Genomic DNA, 23,958 nt, shown 5'->3' on the forward strand with positions numbered 1-23,958 from the left:
GAGGCAGTGGCAAAAAGAGAGGTTTTGCTTTTGTAACATTTGATGACCATGACTCTGTAGACAAGATTGTCATTCAAAAATACCATACTGTGAACGGCCATAACTGTGAAGTAAGGAAAGCCCTATCTAAGCGAGAGATGGCTAGTGCTTCATCCAGCCAATGAGGTCAAAGTGGTTCTGGAAACTTTGGTGGTGATTGTGGAGGTGGTTTTGGTGGGAATGACAGCTTTGGTCGTGGAGGGAACTTCAGTGGTCGAGGTGGCTTTGGTGGCGGTCGAGGTGGTGGTGGACATGGTGGCAGTGGGGATGGCTATAACGGATTTGGTAATGACGGAAGCAGCTTTGGAGGTGGCGGAAGCTATAATGATTTTGGCAATTACAACAATCAGTCCTCAAATTTTGGACCCATGAAAGGAGGAAATCTCGGAAGCAGAAGCTCTGGCCCTTATGGTGGTGGAGGCCAATACTTTGTCAAACCACGAAACCAAGGTGGCTATGGTGGTTCCAGCAGCAGCAGTAGCTATGGCAGTGGCAGAAGGTTTTAATCACTGCCAGGAAACAAAGCTCAGCAGGAGAGGAGAGCCAGAGAAGTGACAGGGAAGCTACAGGTTACAACAGATTTGTGAACTCAGCCAAGCACAGTGGTGGCAGGGCGGAGCTGCTACAAAGAAGACATGTTTTAGACAATACTCATGTGTATGGGCAAAAAACTCGAGGACTGTATTTGTGACTAATTGTATAACAGGTTATTTTTGTTTCTGTTCTGTGGAAAGTGGAAAGCATTCCAACAAAGGGTTTTAATGTAGATTTTTTTTTGCACCCATGCTGTTGATTGCTAAATGTAATAGTCTAATGATGACGCTGAATAAATGTCTTTAAAGAAAAAAAAGAATAGCCAAGACAGTAGTTAAGAGCAGAGCTTGAGGACTTAATACTGCCAGACCCATACTTGTTACAAAGCCCCAGTACTTAAAGTGCTATTCACCTAGCGCCCAGATTTTGGTTTCTAAATACTCTTCTCCAATAAAAGGAACGAAGATTCTTTTGAAGAAGTGCTTAATTCCACAACTGGGGCATAGGAAATACAAGATGAGCCTGGAACACCTTTTGGTGCCAGTAAGCAAGGACGTGCATGGAAAAGGATGGGGGCATATTGAGAGGACACAGGAGTCAACCTGATGGAGCTCCTGAAGGCCAACCCTAAATCAGTTTGAGCAACAAAACAAATAATGATCATACTGAATTATAACCCATAGACGAAAACAAATATACACAAATTAATACTGATAAATAAATAAGGGATAACTCTTCCGTACAGAAGAATTCCAATTAATGTACAAGGAATTAGAAAACTACAAAACCACCATCATGTAGCCACTACAGTAATTGTTGCAAGCAAGATGGGTGCTAAAATAAGTGGGCAAAAGTTTGAGAAAAAAATAGGGTATTTGCATAGTTTCAACATCTCTCCCCCAAGATATTGATCAGTCACAAAGAGGGAAATAGTACCTTTTACAGTGGAGAGACCTGGTAGACACCTCCATAACCAAATGATCATTGGTTAATGTGTCAAAATCTTGAAAGTCAAGGGAAAACTAAAGAATTGTCAGAGATTGGAGGAGGCTAAGGAGACATAAATAGATGCAAGGTAGGATCTTGGATTGGATAATAGAACAGGAAAAGGACAGTAATGAAAAAAACGTGAAATTCAAACAATGTCTGTTTAATATTATGACAATAATATCAGTGTTAATTTCCGGTTTTGATCATTGTACAATGGTTGTGTAAGATGTTAACATTGGTAAATCTGGGAGGAAATTTATGTGACCTCTATTTTTTGCAGCTTTTCTTTTTGCAGCTATTTTGAAAAATTATTTCACAATAAAAGTTAAGAGAAAAACTAATGTGGGGCTGCTTGGGTGGCTCAGTCATAACACGTCTGCCGTCAGCTCAGGTCATGATCCCAGGGTCCTGGAATCAAGTCTTGCATTGGACTCGTTACTCAGTGGGGAGCCTGCTTCTCCCTCTCTGCCTGCCACTCCCCCTCCTTCTGCTCTCTCTCTCTCTCATAAATAAATAAATAAAATCTTAAAAAAAAACTAATGTGGTAATGACATCAGGTGCATTCATTTCCCAGGGCTGCTATAACAAAGTACCACAAACCAAGTAGCTTAAAAATAACAGAACTCTAATCTCACAGTTCTGGGGGTTAGAAGTTTGAAATCAAGGTGTCCCAGCAGATCCATGCTCCCTCTGAAGGCTCTAGGGGAGAATCCTTCCTTGCCTCTTCCCTAGTTCCTGGTAGTTACCAGAAATCTTTTATGTTCTTTGGCTTGTACCTGCATGATTTCAATCTGTTTCTGTCTTCACCTGGCCTCCTTCTTCTAAACCAGTCATATTGGATTTAATATGACCTCATTTTAACTAAATAATCTACAAAGGCTCTATTTCCAAATAGGGTTGCATTCTGAGGTTCCAGCAGACATAAATTTTTTAGACTATTCAAGCAAGTATACAGGAATAGGCAAATAGACCAATGGAATAGAATGGAACTCTAAAAACACACCCACATATTGGATCTAACTTAGGACAGATGTGCCACTGCTATGCAATAGGGAAAATAGGGTCTTTTGAATAAATGAATCAAATGAAAATTTGCATGTGAATAGAAAGAATCTTGACCCCTTCCTCACATCATATATAAAGACTAATTTCAGATGGATCATAAGTAATTTTGGATGGATACCTAAATGTGACAGGTAAAATAAATTGTTTTCACAATACACACGAGAATATCTTCATGATCGGGGGGGTAGGCAAAGATTTCTTTAACTGGATGCAAAAAGAACTTGACATTATTGTGAAGAGTTTATAAATTGGACTTAATTTGAATTAAAAGCTTCTGTTCATCAAAAGATACCATCAAGAGAATGAAAATGCAAGCCATAGAGTGGGAGATAATTGCAGTACATAGACCCAGGAGAGGACTTGCGTCTGAAATATATAAAGAACTCCTACAAATCAATAAGAAGAAGGTAACTCATTTTTTAAAGACTCAAACAGGCATTTTATTTTTTCTTATTTTTTTTAAAGATTTTATTTATTTGACAGAGACACAGCGAGAGAGGGAACACAAGCAGGGCGGGTGGGAGAGGGAGAAGTAGGCCTCCCACTGAACAGGGAGCCTGATGTGGGGCTCGATCCCAGGACCCTGCGATCATGACCCAAGGCAAAGGCAGATGCTTAACTGACTGAGCCACCCAGGTGCCCCATCAAACAGGCATTTTATAAAGGAAGTTATCCAAATGGACAATAAGCTTATAAAAGGGTGCTGAACATCAATTGGGAAATGCAAATTAAAGCTGAAATGAGATACCACTGAATACCTACCAGATTGGCTAAATTTTTTTTAACTGATCCTACCAAGTAGTGGCAAAGATGTAAAACAGCAAGAGCTCTAGTGCATTACATCTAGGAATGGAAATCAGTACAAGCATTTTGACTAGCAGTTCTACTCCTAGGTATATACTCAACAGAATTAAGTCTATATGTCCACTAAAAGACGTAGAATTTAGGTAGCAGCTTTATTTATAATAGCCCCAAACTGGAAGTAACCTAAATATTCATCAACAGTGTAATGGATAGTCTTATATTCATACAGTGGAACACTATATATCAGTCAAAAAGAATTACTGCAACCATGTGGATGAATTTCACAAGTAATTGTTAGCTGAAAGAAGCCAACACAAAAAGCATATATCAAATGATAACATTTAAGTGAAGTTCAAAACAAGCACAATCTATAATGATAGGAATCAGGATAGTGGGTACCTCTTAGGGGTAGATATTGATTGTTAGGAGTCATTTCAGGGGTCCTGGAAATGTTCTATATCTTGATCTGGGTGATAGTTACACTTGTGTGTGTGTATGTACATATATATATATAATTTTTTTTAACATTGAGCTGTATTTTTTTTTGAAATTTCTTAGAGAAGGTGAGAGCGAGAGAGAGCCAGTGAGAGAGCGAGCACAAACAGGGAAGCAGGGGGGAGGGGCAGAGGGAGAAGCAGACTCCCCACTGAGCAGGGAGACAGACACGGGGCTCCATCCCAGCACTCTGGGATCATGACCTGACCTGAAAGCCGATGCTTAACCAACGGAGCCACCCAAGTGCCCCACATTTAGCTGTATTCTTAAGGTTTTTTTTACATTATTAGATGGATGTTACACTTAAATTTTTTAAATTAAGAAAAAATGTGATAAATACTAAAACAAATGGACTGTCACCAATATAAATAGAATTGAAGCTTCATTTAAATATTTGTTGTTTTGGGCGCCTGGGTGGCTCAGTTGGTTAAGCGACTGCCTTCAGCTCAGGTCATGATCCTGGAGTCCCGGGATCGAGTCCCGCATCGGGCTCCCTGCTCAGCGGGGAGTCTGCTTCTCCCTCTGACCCTCTTCCCTCTTGCGCTATCTCTCATTCTCTCTCTCTCAAATAAATAAATAAAAAAAATCTTAAAAAAATAAATAAATAAATAAATAAATAAATATTTGTTGTTTTAAGATTTTGTTTTAATGAGATTTCACTTGAACTTAACATTTAGATAACATAACATTTTATGGTTCTTTGGCTACTTTTTCATAACATGGTAATAAATATGTCATTTGGGTGTTTTTCAGGATAAAGATTTTGGATTTTAAACCATAAATGATATAAATTAATATCAAAAATCTGTTTAAGATCTTTATCAAATTGTTGTATTGGAAACCTCAGTATCACATTGCTCATTTGTCTTTTTAGGCTAAGACATCAAGCACACAAAGAATTTTATGCCTATAAACAGGTAAGAAATTTACCTCAGATTGGCCTTGATTTTTTTTTTTAACCAAAAAATGAGAACTTAGATTTCCACTCGTATTTTAAACTGGAACTGGATTTACTTGTGTTCATTTTAGCATTTCACTTCCAGTTTGCAGTACAAAATAGATCAACTTCACTTTAAGTATTTCTCATTATTTGAAGTTCAGATGATATAATAATATAACAGGGAACTTTAGCCAACACTGCTAAAGGCAAATGCTATGGTTAATAATCCTTAAAATTACTGTTAATCTAGTAGAGTTAAGAGATCCCATTAAATGAATTTGTTACTTCTTCCGTTAGAAGACATATCAGTTCCTCAGAGGTGAACAGTTGCATTATAGTGATTTCATCTCCTCCTCCTCTCTCACGTCACACCACTGGAAGTCTAAATACCTGGGTCATTGCTGTTAATCCCTACTCTTTGTACTGTCATTCCTTTACCGATTTGTTCTTTAAGGGAACAAACTTAGCTTTTCTTGATGGCCAAGTAAAATTTGTTTTTTCTTCCCTGTGTCATCTGATAACATTTTACCACGGACACCAAACAGTGGGCCTAGGTGTTCCTTAATTTTCTTTTGACCCAAACTATGAAATTATTTTTATTGTCCTTAGTTTTTTTTGCTTTCTGGTTTTGGGATTTGGGTTTTGGTTTTGTTTTGTTTTTGTTTGTTTTTATGGAGTCGTGGGGTAAGCTTTAGTTTATTTGGGTCTTTAACCTTGCTGACACTGATGCTGCAGGACCATGTCATCATTTTAGGATTACGTATCTCTTTGTCCATCTTTTATGTCTCTTTGAAATCTGAGCTCATTGTCAAGTTCCTTAGATGTCCACACTGATGTCCGTAGGTAACACCATCATCTTCCCAATAGGTCTCATGTGAGATTCATAGAGTTGAATGTTTCAGTTTTCTAAATTAATGAATCCTTTTGTCTCAATATTATCATAAATTTGACAACTTATAAGATATTTGTATGTAAGATGTAAGCTAACTAGAAAGTAAAATTGGCCTTGATGGCCATTTAACAAGTAAAATTGACTGATAGAGTTAAAAGAGTAACAAGATAGACAGTAAAGTGATTTTTAAAATATACTGAATTGGAAATTTAGTACATCCTTGCATAGCTGGATGGTAGCTTTTGGTTGTGATTTCTGAAAATATGATTTGCCCTGAAAACCATTTTTGGTTCAAGAATGTAAGATACTCAAAACTGGGAGATTTTCCCCCAAATTTCACTTACCTATTTTTTTTACTTTAAGATGGCATATAATTCTAATAAACTGTTTATTCTCCAAAAATTTTTTTTTTATTTTTTAAGTAATCACTACACCCAACATGGGGCTTGAATTCACAACCCCGAGATCAAGAGTCACATGCTCTACCAACAGCCAATCAAGCGCCCCTGGAAATTTTCTTTTTAAATAATAATCTGCTGCCCTCTTATCACTTGTCATTTTTTTAACTGGTATCCAGTTACCACAGGTTGGGGATGGCACCTGGGTGAATTTTAAGTTCATTTACATGACTTTAGGTAGAGCTAAAATTTTCTGAGGATAATGATGAATAAAAATAAGCAAAACTTGCAAAATTAAGCTTGACCTTATTTTTTTTAATCTTTTATACATTAATAGTCAATTCCCATCAGCTAATACTGTGTTTTAGTGAATCATGAGAGTCAACCTCATTTGTTTTCCTCCTAAGTTAGCACTTGGTCCAGATGAGCATGTATTTATGTCTTTTCCTGAAATTTAATCTACACTCAAAGGGATTTTAAAATTGTTTTTTCAGGAGAACATTGCGTCACTGCTCAAGTTAAAAAAAAATGTTGCTAAAAAAAATATGGCTAAAATATTCTGTCTCAATATAAAAGAGATTTTTTCCAATATTGAACAGGAGGAGAAGTGAGCTACATATACAAAAGAAAAATATGTTTTAGTATAATGAGAAATTTTTTAATTATAAATTTAAATGGGCATAACATACTTTTTTGTCTTACAGGTTATATTAAAAGAGAAAGTTAAAGAACTGAATTTACATGAGGTAAGTTGCCTATAAGTATTTTAATCTTTTCTTGAGCTATTATCTAATAGAAGTAGTATGCTGTGGTATGCTTAACCATCTTTATTCCAAGAAGTGAAAAAAAAGTTAGACTTATTTTGATCTGCTTAATAGAATATTTGAGGGTGTGGTCACATAAAAATCAATTATGAGATGACAATTATGAGAAGATTTTTAATAGAGATGGTGGTGATGTAAGATTTCATAGCAGTAGGGATGCTGTGTGCTATCCCTGGTATGAGTAGATAGATATAAATTAGTTTTTCTACTCAAGATGAATTTGTACTAATTTCATTCTTGAAAATGTTCCTAGAATCCCGTCATATAAATGGCACAAAAGAGGCAGTGATTACTTCATGGGGTGGGGGTTTGGGGAGGTGAAGCAAGAGAATACAATAGAGAAGAATGCAGTTTGACTTTGACTCCTTGGGATTGTCTAGTGATGAAGTTGCGTGGTTAGTTCCCAGGTGTTCATTATGTTACCATGCTTTGTAATGTGAATACAAAAGTGTGTGGGTATCCTGCTGTACATCTTCAGACACATTGCCTATAAGAATTCTTTTTCATTTTACTCCTTTTGTCGTCTCTGACTACAGTTGTTCAGAATTTTAAATTTTAGGGTCCTTTTCTCTTCCTTCCTTTCCAAGTTTTTGAATTGGTTTGTAAAACAAGGACTTGGAAAGCTGCACATTATAATATCTGTCTTACATAATTGTGGGGCAGCTTCATTGCTAGTCTCTTCAAAGAGAGTTAATTTGTGAAATTATTTGAATAATAATAAAATAATGATTTAGGGGTGCCTGGGTGGCTCAGTCAGTTAAGTGTCTGCCTTTGGCTCAGGTCCTGATCTCAGGGTCCTGGGATCAAGCCCCGCATTGGGCTCCCTGCTCAGCAGGGAGCCTGCTGCTTCCTCTTCCTCTGCCTGCCACTCTTCCTGCTTGTGCTCTCTATCAAATAAGTAAATAAAATTTTGGAAAAAAAGAAAAGAGTGATTTATATTATTGTCAGGCACTTTGAAAATGTCTACTGCTTTGCTCTTTGCATATTTTTTTAATCAAAGAGTTGCTATATTACAGCATTTTAAACTAACCTTTTAAATCCAAAGCATCAATTACTGTTTGATTTTTTTTTTTTACTGTTTGATTTTTAAATTTTCCCAGAATTAACATGAAATAATAGAGGATGATCTCTTTTCTATCTGGGGTCTCCTTGAGGACCATAAATGTAAAGATTATATTCTGACACATGTTACCAATATTAACCAGGTTCCTCAGGAGCAGAAGTCTTCCTCATTGGTCTGACCCACTAGTTTAGAATGGGTCTTTATCTTGAATGAGTACATTGTGTTGCATCATTATGTACCAGAGTTATATCCCATTTGCACCTACCCATTCCAGTTTTGCTGAATCTGACCAGCTGCTGATCCCCTCTCCCCGTTATTTGAAACTAGTAGCTAGGATAACCTAACCTTGCTCTATTGCTTGCTTCTAGAGGCAATCAGGTATTTTTTGCAATTCATTTGGTCCTTTCCAGCTGCATTTCTTGGTGATGAAACTATTTTGTCCGACTTTTGTGTGTATGTGTGCATTTCTGTAGCCTAATTATACAGTAGTAACATAGCTTGGTCCTGTGTAAGCATGTGGAATTTCGATATGGATACTGTTATTAGTGAATAATTACAATAGTGAAAAATCAAAGACAAGCTAAATGTCCATCAGTGGTGAGTGAATAAATAAAACATGATATACATTGATTTATACACTCATTCTTTCACCAACAGAACAATCATGCGAGTGGAAGATTATCCACCAAGAGAGGGAGGGAAGGAAGGAAACCTGATATAGTACAATGAGGTACTATAAAGTTGGCAAAATTAAGGATTGAGCTCTATCAGTAAACGCATCAATTGGGATAGATCTCTAGTGGGATCCAAAAAAAGCAAGTCACAAAGTGATATGTTTATATGACATATGTAAACTAAACTAAACACCCTATTGTTCATGGATTTATATGCATACTACAAGGTGTTTTACTGTGTTTGAGAAGGACACATAGTTACATGGAGAAAGAGAAGAGAAAGATTAGGGGGAGTTGGTCAAAAGAGATGTTAGTTTTATATGTAATGGGTTCTTAAAGAAGGAAAACAAGTTAATATATTACTTTTAAAATAATTTTAGAGTTGGGGCACCTGGGTGGCTCAGTTGGTTAGGTGTCCAACTCTTGATTTCAGCTCAAGTCATGATATTAAGATGGTGAGATTGAGCCCCGCTTCAGGCTCCACACTGGGTGTGGAGCATCCTTGAGATTCTCTCCCTCTGTCCTTCCCCCCCTCTAAAATAATAATAATAATTTTAGAGTTATTGGATACATAAAATATGTCAGACACTGTACTAAACTAAACTGCAGAGACACAAGCATAAAATACTAATTTCTACTCTTAGTTAGCAGTCTGGTAGAGGGGACTATAAATGAGAAAGTCAAACTGCAGTGTGCAGAAGGGTGCTGTATGTTATCTGGGATATATGCACTCTGTTCCATTGATTTATACACTCATTCTTTCACCAACACTACAGTCTTAATGTAGCTTTACTAATAAAGCTTACTGTAGCTCTGTAAGTCTTAAAATCAGGCAGTGTGATCCTCCAACTTTATTCTTCTCCAAAACTGTTTAGTCTAATTCCTTGCTCTTCCATATAAATTGTAGCATCAGCTGGTCTATATCTACAAAAAAGAAGAAATCCTGCTGTGGGATTTTGATTAGTATTTCATTAAATCTATAAATCCGGGGAAAATTGACATCTTTACCATGTTGAGTCTTCTAATCTATAAACACATTATGTCTTTTCATTTATTTACTTATTTGTATAAGGCTCTGTTAGCTGAATACACATTTAGGATTTTTAGGATTATGTCTTCTTGGTGAATTGAGCCTTTTATTGAAATTATAATATCCCTCTTCATCTCTGGCAGTTTTCTTTGCTTTGAAATCTTTGCCCAATATTAATATAGCACCTCTAGCTGGGGCGCCTGGGTAGCTCAGTCAGTTAAACATCCGACTCTTGGTTTTAGCTCAGGTCATGATCTCATGGGTGGTGAGACCAAGCCCTGCATCAGGCTCCCCACTCAATGGGGAGTCTGCTTAAAGATTCTCTCCCTCTGCCCCTCCCCCTACTCATGCTCACGAGCTCTTTCTCTCTCTCTCTCTCTAAAATAAATAAAAAGAATTAACTCCTTTTTAAAAAAAATACATAGCACCTCTAGCTTTCTTTTGATTAATGTTTGCATGGCATGCCTTTTTCCATCTTTTTAATTTCAGTCTACCTATATATTTGAAGTGAGTTTTCTTATAAATAGCATAAGTTTTGGTTATGATTTTTTTTTCTTTAACCCACTCTGCCAATCTTTGTTTTAATTGGTGTGTTTAGACCATTTACATTCGAGGCAATTATTGATGTTTGGAATTAGGTCTACCATTGTATTATTTGTCTTCTGCTTTTCCCACTCTTTGTCATTCTTTTTCCCTATTCCTGCCTTCTTTGGGTTATTTGAACATTTTTAGTAATCCATTTTAGTAATCATTTTTATTTTTTTAAAGATTTTTCATTTATTCACTTAAGAGAGCACAAGAGAGAGCATGAGCGGGGGGAGGGGCAGAGGGCGAAGGAGAAGCAGACTCCCCATCAAGCAGGGAGCCCGATGTGGGGCTCAATCCCAGGACCCCGGAACCATGACCTGAGCCGAAGGCAGATACTCAACCGACTGAGCCACCCAGGCACCCCTAGTAATCCATTTTTAGTATCTATTATGATTTTGACTCTATCTTTTTGTATAATATTTTAGTGGATTAGAAAATAAATACTTAGAATCAATTTTTTAGCACTTCAATTGGAATGTAGAAACCTCTCACCATATAGATCCCTTTATCATTTTCCCTTTATGCAATAGCTATCGTATTACATCTATATACATTGAAAATCCCATCAGATAATGTTATATTTTTTACTTATAGCTGTCAAGTATCTTCTAAAGAATTCAGAGAGGAAGAATAGTCATAAATATTTATCCAGATATTTGTCATATCTGTTGCTCTTCATTCCTAATATTCCAATTTCCTTCTTAATTCCATTTTCCTTCTATCTGATGATCTTCCTTTAGCATTTCTTTTAGAGCAGATCTGCTGACTGTGAATTCTACTAGTTTGCCTTCATCTGAGAATGTCTTTATTTCACCTTCATTCCTAAGGAGGATATTTTTATTTGGTATAGAACTCTGGGTTGACATTTTCTTTCAGCCCTTTTTTTTTTTTTTTTTAAGATTTTATTCATTAGAGAGCAAGAAAGCACAAGCAGGGAGGGGGGAGAGAGGGAGAAGCAGACTGCCCACTGAGCAGGGAACCCAGTGCAGGGCTCGATCCCAGGACTCTGGGATCACGACCTGAGCCGAAGGCAGACGCTTAACTGACTGAGCCACCCAGGCACCCTCTTTCAGCACATTAAAATGTGCTGCTTCCTTCTGGCCTCCACGGTTTCCAATGAGAAATTCATAGTCATTCAAATCCTTGATCCTCTATCAGTAATGTGTCCTTTTTCTCCAGCTGCTTTCAAGATTTTTTTCTTTGTTTAGTTTTCAGCAATTAATTATGATATATCTGAGCATGGATTTCTTTGTATTTATCCTGTTTGTGGTTTACTCAACCTTCATAAATATGTAGGTTTATCTTTCACCAGGCTTGGGAAATTTTCAGCCATCATCCAGATTTTGTTTCCACATTGCACTCTTTCTGTCCTGCCACACCAGAGAAGGCCTCCTCTACCTACTGTGGCCGTATGGGCCAATCAGAATATGCATAGCCTTGTAGAACCCTGGGTCCACATCCATAATACAGTGGTAGAGCCATCCGCGTAGCTTCCAAATTTGAATTCAGTCCATCCCCTCTTCCATCACGTATTGCCTGTATCATCAGAAGGATAGGAGACCCTGCTCCCCTCTGCATCTCAGCAGCAGCTGGGATCCTCACTGCACAAGGACTAGGAAGGGCCATCTTTAGGTCAGTTTTCCCAAGTCAAGTAGGGAGTGGGTGAGGAGTAGTGTAGCAGACATGCTGTGGCCCTGCTCTGCCCTGCTTTCCACAAGAAGAGACTATAAAAAGGTTGGACCCATTGGAGTTGCCTCCTGTGTAAAGAACATCTTTTCCTTCTTCTCCTCACCTCCCCATAGGCTCATCCCCTTCCCTCTGCTCTAGTGAGGAGGTGGCTTTGGCAGTGCAAATTCTGCCACGTCTTTGTCTTATGTAGGAGGAGTAAACCTTTTCAGTATTTCTAGAACTACTGATCAGTCTTCTTATAAATCACGTTCCTCAATTTTACTTTTAAATTAGTATAAAAATATTTGGAGCCCAATTGAGGTTTGTGCCAGGTTTGTTTGAATTGTAAAAATAGTAAAAAAAACAACAACAAAAGTCCAAAGCATGTATAAGGAACAGTATACAGGACCCTAAAGATTGAATGGGTAGAATACAGTCCCTCCCTTCGATCAAGGAACACTGATCCCATGGGAGAGGAGAGAGAAGGTCACAAGTCAATGAGGCATGTACAGTAATGGACCAAGGACACAAACACATGAAGGCCATGGAAAAGACTGCCCACTGTAGTTCAGTTTGGAACAGGAAAGTTGGCTCATTCCTGAGTAGCACAACCATCTTTAGGTTGCTTTAATAGCTCTCAAAGATTCCAACTTTAAATGACACCTCTAAACTAGAAATGCTGCCTCTGCAGAAGATGTGATAGCTTCATAACCATTCAAGAAAAGGTACAATGTTAATGAGTGCCCATCATAGAATCTATTTAAAAGAAAACCATTTTGGCTGAATCACCTGAGCTGTGGGTCATTTTCATTGTGTGACATTGTGTTCCCCACATAATTCTCCTTCCCCGGTTTGCATTTGAGGTAAATTTATGGACTGTATCAGCCACCTGGAAATTATCAAAGCCTGCCTTCTTGGGCATTTTAGAGATCGTGCACTAGTTGAATGCTAGTCCAATATACATCTGTAGTTCCCATAAAGCCATTGTTCCCTCAAACATGTCTTATTTATGGATATAATCTCAGTGTAATGTAAATGGAATCAGTATGCAAGGTGGCAAGATTACTGAGATGTCTGTTACTTCATATAATTATCTTAAGACCAAGGGAACTCACATTTTAAAAAATTTAGATAAGGTATTCCTTATTTTGCATTTGTAGAAATTCATATTTAAGAAAGTTGAGTAGAGGAGCACCTGGGTGATTCAGTCCGTTAAGCGTCTGCCTTCAGCTCAGTGATCCCAGGGTCCTGGGAGCGAGGCCCTCGTTGGGCTCCCTGTTGGGCAAGGAGTCTGTTTCTCCTGCTTCCTCTGCCCGCCCCCCCGCTCGTGTGTGCTCTCTCTTGCTCTCTCTCTCCCTCTCTCAAATAAAATAAAATTAAAAAGTTGAGTAGAATGGGCATGGGCATGTTATCCAGCTTCTGAGCATGAAGAAAGAATGTGACCCTAGCCTTTCCCATGGTGACAATCTCCCCACAAGAACATGCCCCTCACAAAGAGTCTCCCCCATCCCTCTCCAGAAGAGAAGAGGAAACACAGGAAGCACCTAGTGCAGAGCCCCACTTCCTACTCCATGGATGTGAAATGCCCAGGTTGCTATAAAATCACCACCAACTTTAATCGTGAACAAATGGTAGTTTTGTGTGTTGGCTGCTCCACTGTTCTCTGCCAACCTACAGGAGGAAAAGCAGGGTGTACAGAAGAATGTTCCTTCAGACAGAAACAGCACTAAAAGCACCCTGCATCAAAATGGGAAACCATCCCAATAAACACATTTTGGATACAAAACAAAAAGGGTGTGACCCTATCTGTTTGAGTCTGGAGCCATCACATCTTGATGCTCTTACTGCTCCCACAGACTTGAAGTTTCTGCTGTTCCCCAAGCTGCAAAAAATTACTTTGGAGTTACCTCACCCAGCTTCCTTCTGCTTTCCACAAATAGCATCAGTTAAGAACTTTTCTGACTTTTAACACGTAATACAGGCAAACTCAAGTAAATATATATTCCTATCCCGCTTCTGGCAGGGTTGACATTATCATAGGTTTCAAAAAATGAAAAGTGATGAGGAACTCTTCCTGTCTCATTGTGTCATGTCCTAATGTCAAGACCAGACAAAGACATCACAAAGAAAGAGAACTCCAAACCAATATCCCTTACGAATATAGGTGAAAAAGTCCTCAAAATACTAGCAAACCAAATCTACCAGCATATAAAAAGGATTATATGCCATAACCAAATGGAATTTATTCCAGGAATACAAGGTTGGTTCAACAAAGGAAAGTCAGTCAATGTAATACACCCTATTAACAGATAAAGGGAGGAAAAAAAAACAAACATGATCACTTCAATAGATGCAGAAAAAGAACTTGACAAAATTCAACATTCTTTCATGATAAAAACACTTGACATACTAGGAATAGAAGGGAATTTCCTCAACTTGATAAAGGGCATCTATGAAAAACACAGAGCTAACATCATAATGGTGAAAGACTGAAAGCTTTTTCCCCTAAGATCAGAATAAGACAAGGATGCCTGCTCTTACACTTTTATTCAACATTGTACTGCAGGGTCTAGCCAGAGCTGTTAGGCAAGAAAAAGTAATAAAAGCCATCCAGATTAGAAAGGAAGAAGTAAAACTATATTTGCAGATGGCATGAATTTATAAAAACTGAAAACTCTAAAGAATCCACCAAAAATCATGAGCACTAATAAATGAGTTCAGCAGATGTCCAGGATACAAAATCAACATACAAAAGCCAGCTGTATTTCTGTGCATTGGCAATGAATAATTCAAAAATGAAATTAAGAAAACTATTCCATTTACAACAGCATCAAAAAGAATAAGGTAACTAGGAATAAATTTAACAGAAGCTCAGACTTCTACACTGAAAACTACAAAATATCCTTGAAGGATATCTGGGGCGCCTGGGTGGCACAGTCGGTTAAGCGTTTGCCTTCGGCTTAGGTTATGATCCTGGGGTCCTGAGATCGAGTCCCACATCAGGCTCCTTGCTCAGCAGGGAGTCTGCTTCTCCCTCTGCCTGCTATTCCCCCTGCTTGTGCTCTCTCTCTGTCAAATAAATAAAATCTTCCCCCCAAAAATCCTTGAAGGATATTAAGGAAGACCTATGTAAGTGGAAAGACCTACTGTGTTCATGGTTTCAAAGACCTACTATTGATAGAATGGCAATATCCCCCCATAATACTTACAGAATCAATGCTATCCCTATCAAAATCACAGCTGTCTTTTTTTTTTTTGGTAGAAATTGACAAGCAGATTCTAAAATTCACATGGAAATGCAAGGAATCCAGAATATCCAAAAACAATATTGAAAAAGAACAGAGTTGGAGGATTCACACCTTCCCATTTTAGAACTTAAAACTTCAATATTTAAGACAGTGTGATACTAGCAGTTGGAAAGACATGCAGATCAATGGAATAGAATTGAGAGTTCAGAAACAAACCTATACATTTATGGCCATTTGATTTTCAATAAGTGTGCCAAGACAGTTCAATAGGGAAAGAATAGTTGATTCAGTAAATGGTGCTGTGATAACTAGATAACCAAAATATGCAAAAGAATGAAGTTAGAACCCTGCTTCACGCCATGTACAAAAATTAACTAAAAAATGGACCAAAGACCTAAATGTAACAACTAAAATTATACAACTCTTAGAAATAAGCATAGATATAAATTTTGGGGGGGGCGCCTGGGTGGCTCAGTTGGTTAAGCGACTACCTTCAGCTCAGGTCCTGATCCTGGAGTCCTGGGATCGAGTCCTGCATCAGGCTCCCTGCTCAGGACTGCTTCTCCCTCTGACACTCCCCCCTTTCGTGCTCCCTCTCGTTCATTCTCTGTCTCTCAAATAAATAAATAAAATCTTTAAAAAAAATAATAAATTTTTGTGACTTTGGGTTAAACAACCCAGTTTCTTAGATATGACACCTAAAGCACAAGCAACCAAAGGGAAAAAACATAATTTGAACTTCATCAAAATTTAAAAACCCTTGTACTTCAAATAACATTATCAAGAAAGTAAAAAGACACCCACAGGGAGAAAATATTTGCAGATCTTATATCTGATAAGAGTCTAGTATCCACAATATATAATGAACTGTTACAACTCAATAATAAAAAGCCTACAAAATAAAAAGATCTGTAAATATTTTATATCAGTCCTTTCATCGTAACAAGGTCTTTTCTAGAACAAAAGTTTTTTAGTTTGATGAAGTCCAATTTATCGATTTTTTTTTCCTTTGGTTGTTTATGCTTTAGGGGTGATATAGTACTTTTGATGCCTATGGATGTCCAAGTACTCCAGCACCATTTGTTGAAAAAGTCCCTCTGCCACTGAAATGCTTTTGCACCCTTGTCAAAATCAGTTGGCTATCTGATAAGGGATTTCTGTCTAGAATATTTATAAAGAAATCTTACATCTCAATAATAAAAATAACCCAACTAAAAAAATGGAGGCAAAGGGAACAGACATTTCTCCAAAGAAGATATACAACAGACCAATAAGCATAACATTATTAGTCGAAAAATGCAAATCAGAACCACAATGAGATACCACTTCATACCATCTAGGATGGCTATAATCAAAAAGACAATAATAATAACCTGATGATATGGAAAAATTGGACCCTTCATACACAGCTGGTGGGAATATGAAGTTATGTAGCCACTCTGGAAAACAAAAGTTTAAATACTGGGGCACCTGGGTGGCTCAGTCGGTTAAGCGTCTGCCTTCGGCTCTGGTTGTGATCCCAGGGTCCTGGGATTGAGCCCCATGTCAGGCTCCTTGTTCAGCGGGGAGCCTGCTTCTCCCTCTCCCCACTGCTTGTGCTCTCTCTTGCTATCTCCACACCCCCCCGCCGGTCTCTGCAATAAAATCTTTAAAAAAAATGTTAAATATAGAGTTACCATATGATCTAACAATTACTCCTAGATATATACCCAGAGAATTGAAAACTCAATTACTTGTTCGGTTTATTGTTGTTGCTGTGTTTTTTTTTTTTTTAAGATTTTATTTATTTGTCGAGAGCGTGAAAGAGCACAGGCAGAGGGAGAAACAGACTCCCCACTGAGCAGGGAGCCTGATGTGGCACTCCATCCCAGGACCCTGGGATCATGACCTGAGCCAAAGGCAGATGCTTAACAGACTGAGCCACCCAGGTGCCCCTCAATTACTTGTTTAGAGCAACATTATTCACAGTAGCCAAAAGGTAAAAACAATCTAAGTAGCCATCAACATATGAATGAATAAACAAATATATAATATATTTAGCCCTAAATAAACAAAAATATAATACTATTTAGCCATAAAAATGAATAAAAACATGGATGAACTTTGAAGGCATCGTGCTAAGTAGAAGAAGGCAGACAAAAAAGACCACATATTGTAAGATACCATTTCTTGATTCCATTTCATTCTGGAAATGACCAGAATAGACAAATCCATCAAGACAGAAAGTTGATTAGTGGTTCCCAGGGCCTGGGAAGAAGGGGGAATGAGGAGTGACTGCTTATGGGTTTGGGCTTTGGGGGCAGGGAATGAAATGTTCTGGAATTAGATAGTGGTGATGGTTGCACAATTCTGTGAATACACTAAAAATTGCTGAATTATATACTTTAAAGCAGTGAATATTATGTGAATTACATCTCCATTTTTAAAAAGGTAAAGGTAGGGCGCCTGGGTGGCTCAGTAAGCGACTGCCTTCGGCTCAGGTCATGATCCTGGAGTTCCAGGATCAAGTCCCACATGGGGCTCCCTGCTCAGCAGGGAGTCTGCTTCTCCCTCTGACCCTCCCTCCTCTCATGTGCTCTCTCTCTCTCATTCTCTCTCTCAAATAAATAAATAAAATCTTTTAAAAAATTAAATAAATAAAAAGGTAAAGGTATGGGAAGTTACACTGGAGAAGCAATCTTGTTGAAATACTGGAAAGTAAAGCTGATTTGCAAAATATGATCTGTAAAGTTGTAAAATTAGTTTGGCCCTTCATGGAACTTCTGAGAAGTCAGATCTAAGGCTTTTCTCTTTGTGACTGCCCTTGGCTTCTGGTCACCTTTGGCACTTAACATGTCAGAATTTATCTTTTTTTTTTTCAGGTGACCATGGGTTTTAGAATTTGTTTAAGAACATAATAGCACATTATATAACCATTAATCATAACTCCCTTTTGAAAAGGCTACACAAATCTAATCTTGGATCCTAGAAAAATAAGCAAATTAAAGTGAGTGGCTGGACCAACTTCCTGTCCTTTGGTAGGATCAACACTGAATCTCCAGAAGCAGAGCCAACAGTCCTGACCCTCATTACCTCCCTGTGCTGGGAGGGAATCTTGGTGTTTAAGGGCAGAAGGGCCTGTTCATATACTCTACGAGGTAGGAACATCATCCCCCTTTACAGACAGGAAGCTAAGGCCCAAAAAGACCACCCCCATGGCTGGAACGGCTAGTTTCCCATCTTTCCCCACAGCTTGTTCTCAGCCTTCCTCCAGAAGTCAAAAATGGGCTTAAAAATAGTGTTCCCATCATGAAATGTAAACATAAATAAAAACAACTAGTATTGGTAGACTGCCTTATTGCCTCCTCAGCCCTGCCCCTCGTCTGAACTGATGACATTGGGGCAGGTAGTGTCCCCACTTTACAGATGAAGAAACAGAGCTTGAGAGGCATCATGATGGCAGAGGTCCCACAGCTAGTCGGTGTCTGAGCCAAGGCTAACTGTCCTGCCTTCTCCCCTGCTGTCTCCACAGTAGTGCTGAACCTAAGACAATTACCCATTTTCCTCCTCCTCCTGTGAGGATCCTGTCTGCTGTATACACAAGCCCGAGAGCTTCCCAGAGAAGGATGCTGAAAAACCAACATTCACAGCACTGGCCACAGGACACCAAGAGCCACGTGTCCTGTCACATAACCTAAGAAGAATGGGTTACATATTACAGGTTAAGATACAGGCAACAGGGAGGTCATGTCAATGGGATGGACAAGAAATGGTGATGGTTGAACCAGGATCCCTGGAGATGGACAGGGAAGCAAGCAGGGGGAAGTTTAACCTTTGGGCAGGAGACAAGTAGTACAGCAGCACATCAGTGCCATGGACCTGGGTCCCCAGCCAGGCCCGGCTACTCACCAAGGTTGGTTATGGCTCTGAGCCTCTGTTTTCTCATCTGTAAAGTGGGTATATGCAATGATACTTGATGTCCCTGGGCACTAGTATGTGCCCAAGAAGCAGTGGTTGGAACCCAGCATCTGGCTCTGAAGGCCTCTTTCCAGGCTGTGGAGCCTAGCCCCCTGTCAGAGAGTGATCCTAGCCCCATCTGTATATTTTCGTAAGTTTAACTTCAGTGACTCTTGAATAACTCTATATATGACAAAGACACTGACAGGACATTCTGTGCCAAAGCGAGGGGCCCCAGGAACTAAAAGCATGTTACTGCAGGCTGTGCCATGGTTTATAGTTTCTACATCATGAAAAACCGAAGGCCACCAGGGCCTGCCCCAGGGCATGAGGCGTCCCCCTTAGGGGCTGTGCTGCTGAACAGACATTCCCTGGGAAAGTCAGCCCCTCACCCACCACAGGAAAATTGCATTATATTCAGCCTGTCTACTGAGAATAAACCTAAGTGAAACTCTTCTGATGCACTGAAGTATAGGAAGCTGCCTTTTGCGGTCTATTCCTGTCTGCCCTCCATCTTGAAGACATGTGACAGGAAGAGCAGGAGACTCTTCTTCAGAAGACCTGGTCCATTCCAGCCTGTTTCTTTCATTTAAGCAGTCATGGGACCTTCTAAGTCCCTTCAAATGGCTGGGGTCTGCACTTGACTTTGGGGCCTACGAGAGAGTACTTAGCAGACACTTTGCCTCATCTGTGAATTTGTCTTTCAGCTCTGTGCAGTGTGTCTAGAAGACTTCAAGCCTCGAGATGAGTTGGGCATTTGTCCATGTAAGCATGCCTTCCACAGAAAGTGAGTATTGGTGTGGAATTATTTAAAGGGACCTGAGTTTGAGGCCTGTCAAGTAACTCATGGGCTTGGGGCAGTGCCGGACAAGCTTGACAGCTTTATGATTGGTCTGTAATGCAGAAAGCAGAACGCACCCTAAGGGTGAGGTGTGTGTGCGTGTGTGTGCGTGTGTGTGTGTGTGTACACACATGACACTTAGGAGGGATCAGGATGGTGGAACATGACCACCAGGCAGGACTTTGGGCAGACGGCCAGATAAGCCCACACATCCTTAGAGCCCAGGCTATAAACAGCTACTTAACGAAACTTTCCAATGAGAGCTTCTATTCCTAAAAACTTACTTTAATCAAAACCATCATTATTTTTTTTAAAGATTTATTTATTTGAGAGAGCGAGAAAGAGAGAGTGAGCACATGAGAGGGGGGAGGATTAGAGGGAGAAGCAGGCTCCTCGCCGAGCAGGGAGCCCGATGTGGGACTCGATCCTGGGACTCGAGGATCATGACCTGAGCCGAAGGCAGTCGCTCAACCAACTGAGCCACCCAGGCGCCCCAAAACCATCATTATTTTTAAATAAAAATAAAGTATGAATGTAAATGGTAGAGTGAGGTCATCTCCCATGCAGACATGTTAGTATTTCCTCTTCTCTTGACAATTTTGTGTTTTTATTTCTATTAAAAACTTTTATTTCTCCTACTTCCCACCATCGTCCTCAGTGTACTTCATTAACACGTCACGGATAATTTGAAGATAGAGCATACTGACTGTGGTTTCTTAGTATCACCTTTTGGAAGACTAGAGGCTCTGGTCCGCCTGCTGGTGGAGCTGTTTGGGACCGGAGTGTTCACACAGGCCCCTGGCTATGAGGGACAGAGGTGGTCAACCCATGAGGCCCGTGGGCAGGAGGCTCCACAAGCACACGACTGACTGCTTCCTCCTGTGTTGTCTTGCTTTGCAGGTGCCTTATTAAGTGGCTGGAGGTTCGGAAGGTGTGTCCGCTGTGCAACATGCCAGTTCTGCAGCTGGCCCAGCTGCACAGTAAGCAGGACCGTGGACCCCCACAGGGGCCCCTCCCTGGGGCAGAGAACATTGTATAGGTCCCCCAAGGATCAAACTGCTGCGGGATCCGACGTCCATGTGGAGCCAGGAGGAACACAAGCGGTCTCTGTGTTGGCTGCTCTACCTGGGGCACCAGCTGCCACTTCCTTTGCCTCATGAAGAACTCGGGCCAGCTAAGCTGGAAACCCAGACTTCTGGGTCTTGTGACAACCAAAGCACGCTGCCACTACCCCATGCCAAGAGGAGTGGATGACAGATGAGCCTTCCGGTTATGTTCAAGAAATTTCATGAGGGTCTCTTGCTGATGCCATTACTCTGTCTCCCAGATACTTATCTCCGTATCAAGGTGAATCTTTATCAAGCAGAAGGGAAGATAAACAGAACTGTTAGAGAAGGGAACTGAGGGCAGGTCTTTAAAGCCACCCCTGCCCCCCACCCTGCGGACAGATGAGCTTCTATGCAGACCGTGCATGCCTTTGCAGCAGCAGACCCTCCCGGCAGCCCCAGCCAAGTAAAACCAGCCGTTACCTCAGCTGAAGCACGACTGGTTGCCAGTGATTGGTGAGGCAGTGCCAACAAGGCTTTTCACATTATGTTCCTTTGATAAGGTCATCTTGGAACCCAAGGGCTTTGGTTACCACAGAGCAGCAGTGCCCCTTGCCACCCCTTCTCCCTCAAGTTCACGACACTTGCTTATCAAATCATCTAAAAACATTAGATGCACTTGGAAAGGCCTGGTCAGAAGCCATTTCCTCTTCTCTACCCCCTGACTCCCCAGTGAGGCCCGGCCAAGCTGCCCATCAGGAGCCCGAGCCAGGGGCGGGCCTCTGAGCCCATGCTGTTCCTGTGTGAGGGTACTGCCCACACCCCCACATGCACTGTGCTTCCAGCACAGCTGCTAGTCTCAGCCCACTGCCTTGGTAAGCTCCCAAGGGGAGCTCCTTCCTGAGAATGGCCAGTCCTCCTGGCCCTGCTGAGATGAGAGGATGTTGACCCCCTTTCCTCTCCCCCCTCCTTTCCTGTTCTCTTCCCTCTGACCCTGTTTCTACTTAAGAGAAAATGCCTGTCGACATTTTAACAATTTAAAGCATCTCAAATAAGATCCTTATGTAATTATGTAATTGTGAAGCCAGGGATCCACTTGAAATTGTAAGTAGTGTCAGGAAGCCACTGCAGCGCTCTTCACCCGCTGGTGTGTGCCTCACTCTTCAGACTTCAGTAACTGAAAGTGTCTTTATAGGAGAGAAATGCATGCTGCTCTTTAGCTCTTCTGTCCAACTTTTCTAGAAATGACTCCATCCATTTGGGTTCACGAATACTGTACAAATTAGCTATCTGAAGTGGCTTTGGGTCAGATAGAAAGTTCTTTTCCACAGCCCTCCTTCTGTCATAGGGTGGACTCCTTGTCAACAGCTCTGCCGCATTCCACAGGTGAGGGGGACAGTTTCTCATTGGAAATGTGGTCCGCATCGTATGGAGAGCGGATGGAGGAAGCTTTGCTACTCTGTTCACAGCATGTCTCCAGGGATTTTTTCTGGAATCTAGCCTCTACCATCTTAGAACGGGAGAGGGAACCTGTCCTTGGCTCAGGTGGCTGAGGCCAGAGGAGGAGGAAAATTCCCACTAGCCTAGGAAAGTGCTGGGCAGAATCCAACTTGGAAAATTACAAATCCAGTTGGTCAGAATTGGCTGTTTCCTCCGTGTGACCTATTCATGGCACGCCAACTGGCTGCTGCTTAAACAGGGCAAGGAAGTGTGGGATATTTTTATATGAAAGCCTTAGCCTGTTGGGCATCCTTGAAAAGAACTTTTCGTGCATTCCTCCTCTCATCGTTTCTGCGTTCTGTGTTGGTAGCACAATGGAGCTTAATGCTGCAAAGCACCCCGTTTACAGTGAAAGGTTTCCAGCGACCGTGTCGGAAATAAGCCTGGACTAGCCTCATTAGCGGCCAACACCCACCATTTCCCATGGAATGGCCTTGGGACAGATCTCACCTTGTCATTGTGGGGTTCAAACAGGAAAGAGAATTTTTCCCCTCAGAGGAGGAGTTCTCGTGCGCTAAACCGCAAATGATTTCAGCTCACAGCTTCAAGCAGGATTCTAACTGATCAGTTGCGGCCTTTTTCTGTCCCTGTGCGTCAGTATGAGGCACCCACAAGTCCCTGTATGTGCAGGGAGGTAGAGGAGTTTGTTTCCTGTATTGCAGGAAGCGCAGGTTGACAGGGTTGGTGCGTAGCTCCGGCTGTTAGAGGAAAGCTCAAGAATGCTGTGCGCCCTCCACCGGGCTCCAACCCGCACGAGGTACTGCCGATGTGACCTTGACACCCGTTGAGTGCGGAGGCCTTGGTAAACGCAGCTCTTCTGCCAGGGTGGGGCTGGGCGGGGGGTGGGGAACATGTTCCCTCTGCTTGAGCTCATTTCTTGGCTCCTGTCTCACTGCAGCTTGGCCAGGGCCACACACAGTAGTTCCTGCGACTCTCAGCGACACAGCCTGAATGGACTTGCTCCCCGCGCCCGGGTTCTCCTCCAGCACTCTCTGCCGTGCTGCCGTGACTGCCCGTGGCCTGCGCTTCACTCACATCTTCCTTTAACTCTGGGTAAAACAGCTTTCTGTGGACAAGGTTCAATCTCCATCTGGACCTTTTTAAAGAATGAGTTAAGGATCCCCTAATATTCTTGGCACAGGCTTACACCTTAGAGTGAGGCCACCTTGGCCACATCTGTCTTGTTGGTGACTTTTTGTTAATCTGTAAACACATAGGGTTTTTGGTCTGTCTGCTTTTGGGCCACTGGCTGATGACATGGCAGTTTTTTACTTTCTCTTAATGTGTCTTAAGCAGCTCAAAGATTGGATGTTACTTGTATGCTGTAGGTTAAAAGAACATAACTCAGCCCCAACTGAACTCCATGGGTGGCTGCATCATTAT

The 23,958-nt window shown here is 40.8% G+C and overlaps 2 protein-coding genes across 4 annotated transcripts in view; both read left to right on the forward strand.

The window, feature by feature from the left end:
- RNF24 (ring finger protein 24) overlaps positions 1 to 21,407 on the forward strand; it is a 77,418-nt gene extending 56,011 nt beyond the window's left edge. For all 3 annotated transcript variants that reach the window (XM_027624005.1, XM_027624004.1, XM_027624006.1), the window contains 4 exons: positions 4,802 to 4,844; positions 6,862 to 6,903; positions 19,896 to 19,975; positions 20,930 to 21,407. In XM_027624005.1, coding sequence (XP_027479806.1) covers positions 4,802 to 4,844; positions 6,862 to 6,903; positions 19,896 to 19,975; positions 20,930 to 21,068 — 304 coding nt within the window. In that variant the 3' untranslated portion in view covers positions 21,069 to 21,407. The remainder of the gene's footprint in view (positions 1 to 4,801; positions 4,845 to 6,861; positions 6,904 to 19,895; positions 19,976 to 20,929) is intronic.
- On the forward strand, positions 13,361 to 13,734 carry LOC113938581 (40S ribosomal protein S27-like). The gene has a single exon (XM_027624007.1). The coding sequence runs from the start codon at positions 13,486 to 13,488 to the stop codon at positions 13,732 to 13,734; it is 249 nt and encodes an 82-aa protein (XP_027479808.1). The 5' UTR covers positions 13,361 to 13,485.
- Positions 21,408 to 23,958: the final 2,551 nt, after the last annotated feature.

The sequence above is a fragment of the Zalophus californianus genome, chromosome 8 (genome assembly GCF_009762305.2).
Source record: "Zalophus californianus isolate mZalCal1 chromosome 8, mZalCal1.pri.v2, whole genome shotgun sequence".
In the NCBI taxonomy this organism is placed as follows: Eukaryota; Metazoa; Chordata; class Mammalia; order Carnivora; family Otariidae; genus Zalophus; species Zalophus californianus.

Coding starts and splice junctions, on each gene's coding strand:
- LOC113938581 (XM_027624007.1), top strand. CDS start 13,486: ATGCCCCTCACAAAGAGTCTCCCCCATCCCTCTCCAGAAGAGAAGAGG.